We start from the raw sequence: 17533 nt of genomic DNA, 5'->3' as shown, positions 1-17533 counted from the left end.
GGACAGCAAGAGTGTGGCGGCTGCTGGCTGAGAGCCCAGCTCTGAAGCCAGAGCCACTGCCAGCAGCAGTGCAGAAATTAGTATGGTATAAGGGTATGTTATTACCCTTACTTCTGCACTGGGCTCTCAGTCAGCGGCTGCCACACTCTGGCTGTCCAGCTCTGAAAGCAGCAGCGCAGAAGTAAGGGTAGCATGGTATGGTATTGCCACCCTTACTTTGCTGCTGCTGGTGGGCGCTGCCTTCAGAGCTGGTGCCTGGCTAACAGCTGCCGCTCTCCAGCTGCCCAGATCTGAAGGCAGCTCAGAAGTAAGGGTGGCAATACTGCAACCCCCTTAAAATAACCTTGTGACCCCTCTTCCCCCCTGCCCCCATTTGAGAAATGCTGGTCTCCCCTGTGAAATCTGTATAGTATAGGGTAAAAACACAAAAGATCAGATTTCACCTGTGAGGGGTGGGGATGGGGAGAGGGGAGACCAGATTTCATGATCCATGATGTGTTTTTCAGGGCCATGAATTTGGTTGGGCCCTACTCATAAGCATGAGATTAAGTCTTTCTCTAAATCCACTTCAAGGAGGTTGGATTCAACTCTGAGCAAACCCATCGCTTTGGCCCAGGAGTACTTAGTATATCCTAAGTCCCAGAGACATGACAAGAAAGCCCATAATCATAGGGCTACATCGGTACCAGACCATGATCAGTTGGTACCATCATCCTTGGCACCTCCCAAAACCCGAGCTCAACTGGCACTGACCAAAAGATAGCACTGAACAAAAGACACTTCCACTCTAGGGCCAACCTCTGCTCCCTGGGGATATACACGCCTGCCCCCTTAGAAGAAGTTTCATTGCCAGTCATTTAGACCTAGACATGTGGTTCAACAATTTCCCACCAGAGGCCCCATGAATGACCACAGAAGAGGCAGAGGGTTCAAAAGTCCCTCTTCCCTGCACAGAGTGCAACAGGCTCTGCATCTCAGACTCAGTTCCTGGCTAGACATTATTTTTGACAGGCATTTGAGAGCCTTGAACCACTAAACCTGACATCTCCCAACCCCCACATACCATATGGGGGTTGTCTAGCACTCATTTTCAACACCTGGAGTGCAATAACCGACAAGCCAGGTGCTGAACGTCATCCATTCTGGCTATATGATAGAGTTTGCGTTCCCACCTCCTCCAAAAAACCCTCTCTGCCTCTCTTCGGGGCCACTCTCTTGACTATATTCTCAAACAAGAGAGAGACTCCCTGTTCGTGCCAGGAGTGATAGAACACACCCTCCTCAAAAGGAGTGGGTTTTACTCGACATACTTCCTGGTACCCAAAAAGAAGAGTGGTAGCAGACCAATCCTCAGCCTCTGCTATCTCAACCACTTCATTTACAAACTCAGGTTTCTCATGGTCACGTTGTGATCTATATAATCCCATCTCTAGAAAAGGACACCTGGTTTGACTCTTGATATGAAGGATGCCTACTTTCATGTAGATATTCATTCCACTCACAGAAGCTTCCTCAGATTCATGGTGGGCTCTGATCATTTTCAGTACAGAGTATTCCTTTCAGCATAGCTACTGTCCCCACAGTCTTTACCAAGTTATTCTTGATAAACAGCTCACATCAGACGTTGTGGTCTCATTGCCTTCCCTTACTTCGACAACTGGCTCCTTGTTGCCAAGTCCCTCCAGGAGTCCTATGCATCAACTTCTATGATGCTGCGCCTCCTCTCCTCACTGGGAGTCAGCATAAATGCCGAAAAGTCTCTTCTCACTCACACACAGTCTCTGGACTTCATCAAGACCACCTTGAATTCTATCACTGCAAGAGTGTACTTGCCCAAGGATAGGATCCAGACCATGCATAATGTCATCATTTGCAAGGCTCCACCTTCATTGCCTTCAAACGTGGCTGCAGTTGGTATATTCTCCAAACTGCCATTCCAGGAACCTCATGGTGAGGTTCCCACCAAAATAATGTCTTCCCTGCTATTGTGGATAAATCCCCGTCTGGTACGTATGGGCATCTCTTTCCTCCCTTCCTTACCAGACAGGACCATTATTACAGCTTGTTCGGTTGGGGAGGCCACATGAATAGCCACAAAGCACAAGCTACCTGGACATCTTGAGAGCCCAGAAGTTCTAAGCCGTCCTTTCTTCCATTGCTGTGGAAGGATGCGAGTCCTTTCTTCCATTGCTGTTCACTCAGTGGACAAGATCAAGCACCCTGATCTGTGTCCATTACACCTCAGGGCATCATCCTTAGAATGTTCATGCTTTGTAGCCATAACATAGGGACCTTCACTCGAAGAAGAAGAAGAAGAGGAAGTTACTGACCTGTAACTGAAAGTTCTTGGAGATGAGTGGTCCCTATCTGTATTTCACTACCCGCTCTCCTTCTCCTCTGCTTTGGATCTTCTCTTATTTACAGAGAGAGGGTCTGTCTTCCGTGCTCCAGGGATGTGGGGGGGTGAATGGGGCAGGATGTGGGGAGGAGAAGCTATGCTTGGGGCAGGACAGGGAGCCACTGGTATCTCTAGGGTTGCCAACTTTCTGACTGCAGAAAACCGAACACCCCTGTCATGCCCCCACCACGCCCCTTCTGAGGCTCCACCCCTGCTCATTTCATTCCCCCCCACTCTGTCACTCGCTCTCCCCCACCCTTGCTCATTTTCACCAGGCCGGGTCAGGAGATTGAGGTGCGGGCTCTGGGGTTGGGGAGGGGGCTCAGGGCTGGGGCAGAGGGGTTCGGAGTGTGGGAAAGGGTACTGGCTCTGGGAGGGAGTTTGGGTGTAGGAGGGGGCTTAGGGCTGGGAAGGCAGTTGGGATGTGGGAGAAGGTGCAGGGTGCGGGCTCTGGCCCGGCAGCGCTTACCACGGATGGCTCCCCAGAAGCGGCCGGCGTGTCTCCGCGGCTCCTAAGTGGATGGGGCTAGGGAGCTCTGCATGCTGTCCCTGCCCGCAGGACCGCCCCCGCAGTTCCCATTGGCTGCGGTTCCCAGTCAATGGGAACTGCGGAGCCGGTGCTTGGGGTGGGGGGAAATGCTCGGAGCCCTCTGGCCACCCCTGTGCCTAGGAGCTTCAGGGACATACTGGCCGCGCCTAGCCAGGGCAAGTATGGAGCCTGCCTTAGCCCTGGTGTGCTGCCGACTGGACTTTTAACGGCCCAGTCAACAATGCTGATGGGAGCCACCAGGGTCCCTTTTCAACTAGGCATTCCTGAGTGGTGCTCCCTCCTCACCCCCCCCGGGGGGCTGGCCCGGGCCCACCGCACTCCCCTGGACTCCTCTGTGCCCCTCTGAGGGGTGTGCCCCACAGTTTGGGGACCATTGCTATAGAGCCTTGTCTCTGCAAGGGTTTTGCATGGGGTAGCTAACATGCTTTAGTTATCTCTTTAAAACAAACAGCAAACCATCATTATTTTGGGGCAGTGAAAACATAGCATGTATGAGCCAAGTGCACTGCTATCAGGTTTATTTTCCCCCTGTTTGTTCCTTTTGTTGTAAGTTGCATGAGAGCGAAATCTATAAGACTTCCTTTTTCATTTTATATCAGGGATCCAGAAAGCCAAGCAGAGGAGGAATCTCAGGAAGTGTTCAAACTAGCAAAAGAAATGCTGCTTCAGGGACTGATGGATGAAAACTCTGGACTACAGTGAGTTGACACACCGAGTGTTGTGATGGGTCAGCTGAGATGCTAAAGTCTTGAATACGGTTTTGTTTTGTTTTGTATGACTTTTTTTTTAAGGGGTTTTAGGCTATTAAGATATGTTAAGCACCTCACTCAAAAATGACACGTTTGTTTCTGGTGGTGGTGATCTTGTTTTTCCTTAATTGGAAGACCTAGCTTTCCCTATTTCAAAGTTTCCGGTTACGTTTCAGGAAGAGGCTATGGCATGCTATTAATCATGCTTATTATGATAGTGCGTAAGGGCCAATCAAGCATAGGGCCCCATTGTGCAAACTGTACAAACACAAAGTAGGAGATGGTCCCTGCCCTGAAGAGCTTACGGTCTAAATAGACAAGAGAGAGACACGAGGTGTGGGAAGGGGTAGAACACATGTGATAGTGGCAAAAGTCATGTTAGTTCCACAATTATTTTTGGGGAGTGTGGGTTAAGCTAGGAGGGGATATGCTAAATGGAAAGAAAAGGAAAGGGAGGTGAGGGGGACAGGGCAGGGGAGATGAGAGTATGATGGGCAGGTATGGAGTGAAGCTGAAGTGAAGAGGATGTAGGGGCAGGGAGAGGGCTAGAGAAAATCATTACAGGGCAGAAAAAGTTTGAGAACATTCTGCAGTTTTGATTGAAATGTCCAGAAGTCTCTGCTTTGGCTGCTTCTGCTCCTGCCAGGTGGAGCCTCTGGCTGGCTTCTCTCTGCAGTTCTCTCCCAAAGGCACATTGTGGAAAGGTAGGGAGGCACCATCTGGGTTCTAGTGCCCCCTGACTGGGCAGGGTCTCCACTGCACATTTCTGAGACTAGGGCATGCTGTGGGGGAGAGATGGCTCTGCCTGGGCTACATTTTATCCCAACCCCAGTGCAGCACCCCAGCTTTGGCTGCTTCTGGTCTTACCTGGTGATGCAGTGTCACTAACAGTGATTAATTTGGCAAGTAAAGACAATGTTATAAACTTTTTAAGTACAGTAGAACCCTGTTTATCCGGTTTAATTGGGATTGGGGCCAGATCAGATAATCAAAACTCTGGATAAAACTGGACAATGGGAAAATATGCTGCAGCGCCATCTAGTGGCCCCAGGAGAGGTCATCTGCTTCTGGCCCTGAAGTCCTGCTTGTTAGGTAAATGTAGAGAGCTGGTTAAGGGAGGGTTGGATAAACAGGGTTCTACTGTATAAAATTAAGAAAAGATTAATATTTTAAGAAGTGTGTGTATCCTATTCTCTTGCATTACATTTAGCTGAAATAATGAGAATTTGAAAAAATGTTAAGGGCTTGGTTCAAAGCCTATTAAGTCAGTGAGAGCCCTAAATCAGTAAGTCTCTTCAGTTTATATTAGACTTAATCCTCTGTTAATATAACACAGTCCCTATGCCAACACCTAAAGTTTTGATCTATAAACAGATGTAAGAAATTAGGTCCAGTTTTGGAAGATAGTTTCATTATTAACTTTTATAGGAAAAGGAATAGGAAAAAAGGTGTTTATATATCTGTGCCCACAATCTCTCTCTTGTTTGGATGGAAATGATTTCATAATCATAAGTAAAATGCAAATTTATGAAGTATAAAAATCCTTGTGACCTTAGTAAAGTTTTTAATACCATTTAGGTGAAATGCAGATTGGGCATGGAGAGTGGGAAATGAGATGATTAACATAAACCAGTGTGGAATTGTTGGGGTAAAGAAATTAGTGGATATATAGTCCTAATCCTAATCCTTCTTGTATGTTTTTGCTATTCACTAGTTTAAAAAAAATTGAAGTTTTTGAGTCAAGCTTTGTGTAAGGCTACAGTGTCCCATTTGTAGGTGTTCAAGTATGTTTTTCCTCTCTTTACAGATTGATTGTTAGAAATTTTTGGAGTGATGAAACTAGATTGCCTACAAATACCCTCGATCGTATGTTGGCTTTATTAAATTCCTTATACTCTACCAAGATAGAAACCCAGTATTTGAGTTTAGCAACGAATTTTCTACTTGAAATGACCAGCAAGAGCCCAGATTATTCCAGAAAAATGTTTGAGCATCCACTATCTGAATGCAGATTTCAGGTGAATTGTAATATTTGTGTAATGCCATAGAATTATGCAGCAGTGTCCAGTTATCAATGTAGCAATCATCTTAAAAGTTAAATAGAGCTGAAGTAATGAAGGAGACTGTTGAATGTGTGCTGCGTGCTACGTCAGTAACAGCTGAGGCAGTCATGAGTTATTCAAATTCTTAGGCGTTTGATATTTATTTTGGGTGGATAATTTCACATTTTTAACGTGAACTTTTATTTTAAAAAAGTGAAGGTAAGAACTTACTTATAACTGAAGTGGTAATTACATATGATGTATGCGGATTGTCAGAGATCCTTTTGTTAGGTGATATGCTGTGTGCTAATTAAATAAATGAAAAGGGCACCTATAGCTTGGAAAGATAACTGAATAAAAAAAGAATAAAGTTGGGGGTTCAAGTGTTATAGCAGAATTGATACTAAATGACTGCTTCGTATTTGAACAAGGATCATGCAATGTTACTGAAATATGAACAGTCGTCACATGGTTCTGTATGTTTAGGAGACCTGTCAGTATATGTTACACTCTAGTCATTTTATCTCAATGGTGGAAAAAAGTTTCAATTCCCTGTGCTCTTATTAAGACCTTTTTGCATGCTTAGGACTTCACTATTGATTCTAACTGGCGTTACCGAAGTACTGTTCTCACACCAATGTTTGTGGAGACGCAAGCTACCCAAAGTGCCAAGAGGAATCGGTCACAGGAAGGATCTCTTTCAACTCAGGGGTCACTAGGTGGTCAAGTGAGGGCTACCCAACAGCAGTACGAATTTACACCTACACAGAACGTCAGTAAGTACAGATCAGCATGTTCTGAAGCTCTCCTGTTCCCCAAAGGAACAATTCTTCTTTCCTTATTCCTTTTGTGGATGCTTTTTTTTTTTTTTTTTTTTTTTTTTAAGCAAAGGTATAAGTATATACTTAGTGTATCTTTTTATGAAAACATCTAAACACTCTGGCCAGCTGTTAATTGAAGTATGTTACTTATTTGTTCCAATTCCAAAATAGTAAGCGCTGCACACTTAGTTTCCTTTGATTGGTCTTGTTTTTTAAGCCTCATGTCCAATTAAAAAGATTGGCCTCCCAGCTAAACATTTTACTTCCTATTGATTTATTTAGGCACAAAACTGCAGCATTCATTAGATAATAATTGGACTCTTCTTCTTTGCTTATGAGCAACATGCTTCAAGTGGCACGTGACCAGGATTAATCAGTAAATTTGGTCCACTGGTTGGATCGTTAGCTTACCTGGGCTGGGTACTGATGGGGACCAGGATGTGAATGCTGATTTCCCCCCCATAATTGGATTATAAATATGGGAACTGTGCCCTTTTTGGAAGGAAATTTTGTGCATGTTTTTACTTAAATGAAGTCACATGCTGATATTTTATTTTTCTGCTTTTTACAGATGGGAGAAGCTCTTTTAACTGGCTAACAGGAAGCAGCATTGACACATTGGCAGAGTATACGGTCCCTTCATCCTCTGAATCATTGTCCTCATCCATGCTGTTTGTTAGCAAGCGGAGTGAGAAATCACAGAGGGCAACCTTAAAACCATTGGGACCCAATTTTGGGAAGAAAAGGTTGGGTTTGCCAGGAGACGAGGTGGACAGCAAAGCTAAAGGTATCAATGCTTAATTGATGCAGTGCCAATGTAATATATATTTATATATTTTTTTGGTTAAAGAAAAACTGACTCTGTATGCTAGTGACATGGGTGGCAGGCAGGGCCGGTGCTACCATTAAGGCAGGCGAACTAGGCGGTTACCTAGGGCGCCAAGATTTGGGGGCACCAAAAAGCGGTGCCCCCAATTTTTTTTTACAGCCTTCCTGGGCTGGGCTTCTGGCGGCGCGCTGACACGTGCAGCTCAGACTCCCTCTCCCAGCGCAGTGGCCGCTCCACTTCTCCCGCCTCCCAGGCTTGTGGCGCCAATCAGCTGTTTGGCACCGCAAGCCTGGGAGGGAAGGAGAATTAGAGCGGGGGTGGTGTGCTCAGGGAGGAGGCGGAGCAGAGGTGAGCTGCGGTGGGGAGCTGCTGCACAGCTCCACGGGGTGGGGGTGGGGGCCCTCGGGGTGGGGGGAGAGCTGCCGCGGGAGGGGGCGCCTCAGGGTGGAGGGGGGGTGGGGAGCTGCCGCAGGGCTGGGGCGGGGGGCGGCGCAAGGTGGAAGTTTCGCCTAGGGCGCGAAACGTCCTTGCACCGGCCCTGGTGGCAGAACATCTTCTTTGGGATGTTGTAATGAAGGGACAATCTGGAAATTCTGCTTCCTGTTGTAAGGAGCATGTCAGATATAAGTCCTTCAGTTTGAGTGGGCTACTGTACCCTACTTAATATGTCTTTTATTCATTGTCCCCAGATAAATATATCAAATGTGGCTGTTCTTAATATAAGTGGTGGTTGAGTAGTGGAATTATTTAGGTGTCTACAAAATGGAATATTGTTGGCTAAAATGATGGGTAACAAAACCTCCATTGTCTAACACCAGCATTCCTTATTTATGTTCCTTGTTCTCTCCAAGATGACCAGAAAGCAAATGTCAGGGAAATCTATATTTCCTTGTATCTTTAGATTTGTCTGTCTCCATAAATAAACCTAATGAGTAGTAAACATTAAAACAGTTATTTCTTTTTCAAATAATTTGAGTAGTGCCTCAGACATTTTTCAAATGGATTCCAATTTGGCAGCAGAATTAACCACTGTTCTTCTAAATCAATCTCTGAAAATGAGCTTTCATTTATCCACTCCACGTCTGAAAAACACTAGAATCGTTCTGGAATTGCTTAGAGGTTTTTTGTATAGTTAGTTAAAAATAAAGTGTGAGGCAGACAGCTCTGGAGTCTGACCCCTTCAACATGGACAATGTACCTCACACTGCCAGGTCAAGGTACTTCAACCCTGTTCTGAAAGGAATATATTCAAAGTAAAAAGAGGTAGTCCAGTTTCCATGCCAATCAATCCACTGTCTTCCTGTTGAGACTGCTAGCCAGGGTGTCTGTTGTGATGGTGTAAGTTGTTTATGGGCACCTGTTTACCAAGAGTTGGACTGAGATCACAGACTTATTTCATATAGGGCCCCAGTGAACAGCCATTGGAATGACTCTTGTCCATTACTGTCCTGGGTTGGATTTGAACCAGTGAGGCTTGAAATGGAAAGCTGTATAATCTATTGCCAAATCTCTTGATCTGTCCAACTCTGTTGTTTAAAGAAGCTGAAAACATGGTGAATCCTTTTCAGAACTTGGATAAAATACAATACTTGGCCTGAGGAGCTTACGATCTATTTATCACATAGACAATAGTACAATTCACTCACAAATTTTTTACATACTTATACGTCAGACATAGAATGTACATGAGGAAGTGCTGATGAAAATTGAAATAAGTTAAGGTTGTCTTTAAAGGGGATAGCTATAAGGTTGATACTCAAAACAAGAGTGTAAATTGTCGATGCTTACTCATTATTCATTAGGTATAGATGAACGGGCAGAAATTCTAAGGTTGCGCAGGCGTTTCTTAAAGGACCAAGAGAAACTCAGCTTGATTTATGCAAGGAAAGGTGTTGCTGAGCAGAAACGAGAAAAGGTTTGTTTGCTTCTTAATAATTAGTGGTTAAAATCTTTAAGGACCGATAGGATGTGTTAGCTGTTTTTGAGAAGTCTGATATTTTACCTATAGAAGCAGCATGTCATTGGAAAATTATGGTGTTGGGTGCCATTGGAAGAACCTAGATAGGTTCTGTTACAGAGGTGGTATCTGTGATTGTGTATTGCAAGTTTTATAATACATTGTGTGTGTAAAGCTGAGTGTGACTTAAACTTCTCCAGTAGGGAAAGCGCTGGGGGTATTTACTCCATTCTCTCATAGTGTGCTGGGAGTATTGGACTAATGTGATTTTGTGGACCACTTGTATCACAACTGCTGGGAACGATGGTGCAAGTTAAAAATGGAAGGGCTAATCTTAACTCTAAAATCCTCAGCTGTTGTGGTATACTGTGAAACTCTAATATTACTTAAATGTTTCTTGTATGCATAGGGCAGGGATAGGCAACCTATGGCACGCGTGCCGAAGGCGGCACACGAGCTGATTTTCAGTGGCACTCACACTGCCCGGGTCCTGGACACTGGTTCGGGGGGCTCTGCATTTTAATTTAATTTTAAATGAAGCTTCTTAAACATTTTAAAAACCTAATTTACTTTACATACAACAATAGTTTATTTATATATTATAGACTTAAAGAAAGAGACTTTCTAAAAACATTAATATGTATTACCAGCACACGAAACCTTAAATCAGAGTGAATAAATGAAGACTCGGCACAGCACTTCTGAAAGGTTGCCAACCCCTGGCATAGGGCATAGTTTTCCAATGTAGATGTCTTATTTAAGTGCGTAACTTTAATGTGTCCTGATAATCAGGGTAATGACCACCTGCAAGTCCCAATATCTTCAGTGAGAGTTGAAGGTACTCATTACCTCTGAAAATCACCCCCCCCTTTTTTTAGATGCCTAAATATGGATTTAAATTGACCATTTTTAGATGCCTACATTGGAAAACTGGCCATTTTCTGTACTCTACTCAAGATCTGCAGGTACATACAAGCCTGATAACATGTCCAGTGAGCCCTGTTCTATAATGCACCTCTGACAGAGTTCACCCTCACGTACAGAATCTGAAACGGCTGATGGAATAACCTGAAATGTCCCATAGCTAGTATGTGTTTGTACTGCAACTAGCACAATGGGGTCCTGATCCGTGATGGGCTCCTAGGCACTATGATGATATGAGTAATAATATTTTAGCCTGTGTAAAGTGTGATACTGGATTTTCTTCAGCGTTTATAGATTGCAGATTACTGTGTGTCAGGTCTTGACAAAATTCTCTAAAATCATTTGTTGTAGCTGTTTGTTTAACCCATTCATGTTAGATGTGTAAAATTCACCTTTCTCACATTTTTGAGGACTCTGCTAGGTTTAATGAGGGTATGTTACTAAAAATGGCAAGCACTGTTGCCTGGAAACTGATTCAGCTGGACAAGGAAGTACCCATGGAGGACAAAGCCTTGCATCAATATTGTCATGTCTGATGGGGCAGCAGGAGTGAATAGATACCAGCCAAAAAAATTTCTAGTGCTCTGAGTGCTTCACCAAAGCTCTAGTTCCCCCATGACATATCTCTTGTAATTTTTTGAGAGAGTGATCTGTTTAGGAGGAAGATGAGGCAGAGAGCTGTGGAGGTGAGAAATGGGAAGCCCAAAAGAGCAGGAAGAGGAAGGATTTGGGCAGAAGAAAAGAAATTTCAGTCCCCTCCCCATGCTAGCGTGCACACACTTCCAAGATGCAGAAATGCAATTCCAGGTGGTCCAGATAGCAGTAACAATATATATGTAATTTTTTTGCAGGGGATAGGGAGGAAGCAAACCCCAAGACCTTTTTACTGTTAATCCTCCCTCCTGCCCCTTTGCCAAAGCCCATCTGTATTTTCACTTGTATAAAAGGAAAAAGGAAGAGGAATCTGGAGAGAAAAGTAAATGCTTGTGTACATGAGAGAGTTGCACCTGTTTAGTTTAAGATGTAATTTAAAACTGATTTAGTTAAACTGGTGCAAAAGGCTGTTTGGATGGTCCTATTTCATGTCAAACCAGGTTTATTTCTGCTTAGCTTAAATTAATTAGGAATAAGTTTAAGCCAAAATGAAACAAGCCATTCTTAAAACAGAATGAATCTACAGGTTTGCACTGGTTTAGGTAAATCGGTTAGAAAATTGACTCAAGGTAAACTAATGCCACTTCTGTAGACATGGCCTAAGATGCAGTGGTACTAAGGAAGGGTGAAAGTAGCTTTAGGAAGAGGTTTTATTTGTTTATTTTGTTTTTATAAAACAAGATCATTTTGGTGTTTGGTTTTAACTCATTATTATGATTTCTGTAACTGTTTTTCAAGCCATTAACACTTTATATGAGTTTTTAAAGGAATTGTTAAACTTGATCACGTTTACTACATCTCCTCCATTAAACCAGAAACAGATGTCACTGAGTAGGTATTACATGATCTTTTGTCTCTACATGTAATCAAGGCTGCTTTTTTGCTGGCAATTGTTGCAGGAGATAAAATCTGAGCTGAAGATGAAGCATGATGCTCAGGTCACGCTGTACAGGAGTTACCGACAAGGAGACCTTCCTGATATCCAGATTGAATACAGCAGCTTAATCACTCCTCTACAGGGTGTGGCACAGGTCTGTCTTCTGTTCACAAGTCATTAGCCAAATGTTCCAAAACTGTTCTCAGCCAGACAAATTGAGTATGTGACAGCCAAGCTTTTTTCAAAATGATTAGTGATTTGGGGTACCTCAGTTGTGGGGTAACCAACTTTAAACACCTTAAAGGAGCCAGGTTTTCAGATGGTGGGTGTTCAATGCTTTCTGAAAATCAGGCCCCTTTAAAGTGTCTTAATTTGGGGAACCAAAAATGAAGAAAAGGGGGTAGCTGGCCTTTTACTCTGTTTCCCAGTTGGAAATAGCAGCAGTTGTGGACTGGACTCCTCATCACTTTTGATGGTCAGGCCCTCACAGCATCTTTGGCCACCCTAGCCCTCTTCCTCCCCATTGCAGTACCATAGTGAGGAATAAGGGTACATAAGTCAGGCTTCATGAATAGTTTGCCTAAACTCCAGTCCCACTAAAGATCAGGGTGGGTTTAGACTCTGCTACCCTTGCAAATATCTACCCCCGTTCAATAAATGTGTGTGAATCTGGGCTGATACGTTCATCTCTATCTCTTTGCTCCATCTCACACATTGATGGCTTCCTATTCTGTCTTTGAGCCAGCTGATCCCTTGTCCTGTCTCTCATGTCCTTGGGAGGGTGTTGGCTGTCTGCGGGCCAAGCAGCAAGGTTTTCAGGGCAGTTGGGAAGGACACCTGGAAGGAGTTACTACCTCTCCTAGTCCTTTCAAGTGGCCTGGCTGGGTGGGATGTGAAGAATAGAATACATTCTGAGCCCTCAGTCCCTCCTATAGACACTTGTATGCACACTCACTGAACAGGTTTCAGAGAAAACGCCTTATTTCATATAGTAAAAGTACAGGGCCACACTTCACAAATGTTTTGAGTGAGACATTTAAAAGATGCTGTATTAGGTAGCTCTGCCTCAAAATATCTAATATGGTGATTAGGTGAAGAAAACTAGTGGTCCCCTCTCACTGCCCCCTCAAATCCTTTCAGAAGACTTGACACTTCAAATTTGGTCCACTTTGTCTGGAATACACCATACTTGGCATGCAGTGAGGACCTTCTTTCTAGCACTCTGAGCTGAAATCAGTTACATTGCCTTAGTCACTTGTTCTATGGCCTTATTGGTAATTTACAGAGAGATCCACCGTTGGCCAAGCAGCTCTTCAGCAGTTTGTTTACTGGAATTTTGAAAGAAATGAACAAATTTAAGAATCCTTCTGAGAAAAACTGCATCACCCAGGAGCTGCTGCAAAACTTCAATCGCTTCCTGAGCATGACCGTCTCTTACTTCCCACCATTCATAGCCTGCATCCAGGTAAAACTTTCTGTGTGGCGTGTTGTCTTTGTTTACCCTAACACTGATGAATTATGGTGTTGCAACTAATTCCAGTAAGTGCATTTTAATCCTATTAGAGGGTTAAGTCAAAGAAGGAGATGGAATGTAAATGGACGCAAACAGTGAATGAAGATGGCAAAATAACTGTTCTGTAAAAGTGAGAATGATGTGACATAGCAAATCCTTCCTATAGTTTTGTGTTCCATGTGTGCTAAACAACAGATACCAAATAAGTGACTTAGGTCAGAATGCCTTAGGCAGCATTTCCTAAAATGTTGAAAGCTAAGTCCCCATTCAGGAAGATGAAACCAGTTGCTTTGTAGCACCACCACATGTTAACTAAAGACCTATCCATTTTAATGTAAACATCTTCTTCACCCTGCCTGGCTAGTTTCTCACATGTACACCAGATGGGACATATTGGGAAGTGCTGGTATAGATCTTCATAATGCTATACTTCCTTTCCTTTCTTACCTAATTTGATGAGCAGTTGAGAATAATAGTGATGGCATTAAAGTATCATCACTTGGCAATTTGAAGTAGCACCCATTGAGGTAAATAGGGTGGCTCACACCTCAGAGCGACTGTTTCAGGCTGTCTGCAAATTCAGGCATGCGTTGCTACATCTGGTACATTGAGGTCACATTTTGAAGGTTTTTTTCTGCAACCACAACAGAGAGATACTTGTTTTTAAATAAAAGTTCAGAGAATAATTGAGAAGTCTGGGCATCCCAGCTAATCTTTCATACTCACTCAGGGGAGTGCACTTTACATTTTCGGAAATGCTGCATTAAGAAATACTTTGAGGTATAAGGCTCACAAACATTGATAGCATATGTTTTTTTCCAGCAACTCTTATTCATTGCTTGGCAATGTCTTCAGTTTATTCCCTTACAATAATTACCAATGTACTTTCACTAGTGATGCAGACAGCTTCCTGCTGAAGGGAAAGTTTTTCCCATTGACACTGATCCTCGAGCCTTTCTCCTCTGCTTCCTCTTTGGTGCGTTTCCATATCACCAACACACAATTTTTAATAGCATGTCTACTCCAGTTTTACCTTATTTTTCAAAGATTCTAGTAAAATGTATGGTTATCCAAGTAATCACAGTAATAATTAAACACTTCTCATATACAAACCTCGCTATAGTTATCATCTCTTCTCATTTGAGTTAATTTTGATCAATCTATTTGTAACTTACAAAATTCTGAAGTCATTACAAAATAACATTCCTTTAGAATGGCAACTAGTTTAGCTTCAACTTTCTAGCACAGAAATTTGAAAAACCTAATCTGTGGGAGCAGGTGTCATTCTTATTACAGTGAAATGCTGCTGTTCTGCAAATCATGTCTAGTGTCAAGCCAGTTTTCTAAACTGTGATAACCTCACTTCCTAGCCTTAATATTTGCACATATGAAAAATTACAGCTTCCTGTTTACTTTCCTCTCTGCAGCTCCACATAAAGTTGAATGCTTTGGGCATTATTCTGTGCTTTTCAGGCCAGCATCTCACTATGGCTTTCTAGCCATCATGTATTCCCTCTTGACTCTCTTTATTTTTTTTGCTGGTTCCCAAGCTCAGTATTTTATTGTTACTTGCATTGAACTGTGCTCTCTGCCTGTTAGCCTCTGTCAATATCATTGTTGTATTTTGGCTGCTCACGTTATGAAATTACAGAAAATTATGGAAAAATAAAAGTAAGATGAAGGCACACAGCAACTAAATTGTGAAATTCTGCTTCTGCTGTTACTTTTTCACCTTTAAACTTAATAAAAAGCACAGGAATGGAGCTCAGAGAAGTCACCTGGTATTTTCACCAGCTGCTGCATAAATGGGGGGTTGGAAGTGAAAACAATTTAAAATTATTCATGAGATGCTCACTTTGGACTTGCGGTGTTATCTGCTATCAATAGACCAACTCCAAAGCCCCTCCCCTCCACAGAGGGGCACTGCTCAACAGTCACCTAAAGTGGAGCACCCTCAGGGGCATTCCTCAAAGAAGAAGAGAGGGTTACTCACCTTGTGCAGTAACAGGTTCGTCTAAATGGTGTCCCTGTGCGTGCTCCACTACCCTCCCTCCTCCCCTCTACTTCGGAGTTTCAGGCCGATTCTCTGAGGCAGAGAAAGAACAGGGGGACAGTTGGCTGCGCACTGCTATGTAAACGCTTGATGTGGTGCGAGATGGCTACAGTGCATGTGCATCCCAACCAGGCACTGCTACCACAAATCTCTGATTACAAGCACAGGGTATCAAGACACCTAAAGTGGAGCACCCACAGGGACAACCATCTCGAAGAACCTCAGATATGCACATGGAGTAATGACCTATTTCTATTGCACAGCTTCTCTCCTCATTGGCTAATGCCCCCAATGGTGGAATTTGGAGGTGGAATATTGTTGCTGGAGAGTCCAGGACTAAACTCCAGTCTTCAGCTCAGGCCACCAGATTTTCTGCCCCTGGTAGTGGAACAATTTGGTGGTTCAGATTCTCCTGACCCTTTTGTTTTTAAAGTGTGTGTGTGTGTAACTTGTCTTCCTCCTCCCCTGGATGAGGTAAATAACTGCATGGTCATTTCTGCCACCTGGATCTGCCTCTGTAGGCATAGCACCTCCCTGCCAGACTCCTCTGCCCCTAGTCAGGCATGGCACAGCTATCCTACAAACACCTGGCTTAAATCTAAGTGATGTTCCCTGTGTGAGACATCACGTATGGGTTCTACAGAGGATGAATTATGCCCTGCCTGTGACCAGCCAGCTGACCCTTGCACTGCTAGGGCACGGAGTTCAGAATCTGACCAGCATGTCGGATCCCCATCCTGCCCCAAGGAGCCATGACTCCAGTGCAGAAAAGCCTGATCATGACTTTCTGAGGTTTGGGAGAGCGAGCCTAATGAGGAGGAGGAGGAGGAAGTTCTCTGGACAGCTCATGGGGTAGGTCCCACAATAAACAGGCACTGAAGGGGAAAATACCCAGAGAAGATCCAGAGTCCCCACACCCAGATACTCCCTGCTCCACAGGCTGGCTCCACACTAAAGCCTTAGAAGCACTCGAGGCAGTCGATGACCCAAATGGAGGCACATGAGTATTCCACTCCCCACAAAGGTGCACCTTCATGGGATTACAGAAGGGCAAGTCCCTTCTCATGTTCAAAATTATCCTGATTTACTGAGTAAAGCCCTGAGTGGTTCTAGGTTGCTCCTACAATACTTACTTGGGTGCCAGCCTTCAGGCTCCCAGGAACTTCTAGCAAGCTACTTCCACAATTGAGGTATGTGTACCAGTAGCCCTCCTCTGTTGTGTTCCCAGGCCAGGATAAATAGTGTTCTATCTCTCCGCTGTATACAGCCAGGGGAAGAAATACCACACATGCATCACAAAACAAAAATAAACCTCTACAGCACCCTATCAAGAGAAACAGACCCAATCATAAGTTCACTGCTGGAAAGGATTCATAGCCACCAGTTTTTTTTATAATCAAGGGGAATTTTGTATCGCAATGGAGAGTTCCTACCCAGAGGTCAAAATAGATATGGCTTTGGCTGTAATTTTGCCATATGGTAAAGATTTGCAGAAATCCAAAACTTCATGGCATCAATCATTTCCTAAGGGGTCATCAGTAACCAGCTATTTCCAATGGCTAGGGTTGCTGGTGTTATGCACCACCTTCATCCCTTGTGTGGGTTTCTCAAAATGCTCCTGCTGAAATGCTTTCTGAGAACATAGTCATGCACTTGATGCAATGCAAAGTTAGGTGTAATTCTCAGATCAAATCCAAATGACCCTTTGGGGACGGGTAAATGCAAACATCATGCTGAAAGCCAACCTAGCTTTCACTCTAGACTCTTGCATACTCACTATGGAAGCAAGCATACTTGGAAGACAAATATACAGAATCTCATAGTACGCAACATTTCAGTTCATTTTGACATCTCTATTAGGGCATGTCTTTATTTAAAAAATAAAAAAAGCAAAACCTGCAAATATGGACCCCAGGGGAGTCATCCAGTTGTCCATGCAATCCAATATCCTTTTTATGATAGTGGCCAGTACTGACTGCATCAGTGGAAAGTGTAAGAAACCATTTAGTGGGAAATTGTGGTACTTGCAGAAAACGTATCCTGCTAACTCCTGTTAGAGGTTGGTTTATGATTGAGGCATGAGTGTTTATATCCCTTCCATAACTAGGGAGTAACCAGAGTCAGAGCTTCTCTTTGGAAATGGAAATAATGTCCTGGGTAGAGTAG

General features: G+C 43.6%; 1 protein-coding gene across 1 annotated transcript in view; it reads left to right on the top strand.

Moving 5' to 3' along the window:
- The window catches only part of PRKDC (protein kinase, DNA-activated, catalytic subunit), a 150000-nt gene that overhangs the window by 93678 nt on the left and 38789 nt on the right, over positions 1 to 17533 (top strand). The window contains exons 56-62 of the mRNA XM_034762890.1: positions 3548 to 3646; positions 5505 to 5715; positions 6326 to 6515; positions 7132 to 7347; positions 9192 to 9304; positions 11824 to 11955; positions 13087 to 13266. Of these exons, the coding sequence (XP_034618781.1) occupies positions 3548 to 3646; positions 5505 to 5715; positions 6326 to 6515; positions 7132 to 7347; positions 9192 to 9304; positions 11824 to 11955; positions 13087 to 13266 (1141 nt within the window). The remainder of the gene's footprint in view (positions 1 to 3547; positions 3647 to 5504; positions 5716 to 6325; positions 6516 to 7131; positions 7348 to 9191; positions 9305 to 11823; positions 11956 to 13086; positions 13267 to 17533) is intronic.

This window comes from Trachemys scripta, chromosome 2 (assembly GCF_013100865.1).
Source record: "Trachemys scripta elegans isolate TJP31775 chromosome 2, CAS_Tse_1.0, whole genome shotgun sequence".
Lineage (NCBI taxonomy): Eukaryota > Metazoa > Chordata > Testudines > Emydidae > Trachemys > Trachemys scripta.
Note: the sequence above shows the minus strand (reverse complement) of the source record. Positions and strands in the feature narration are given on the sequence as shown.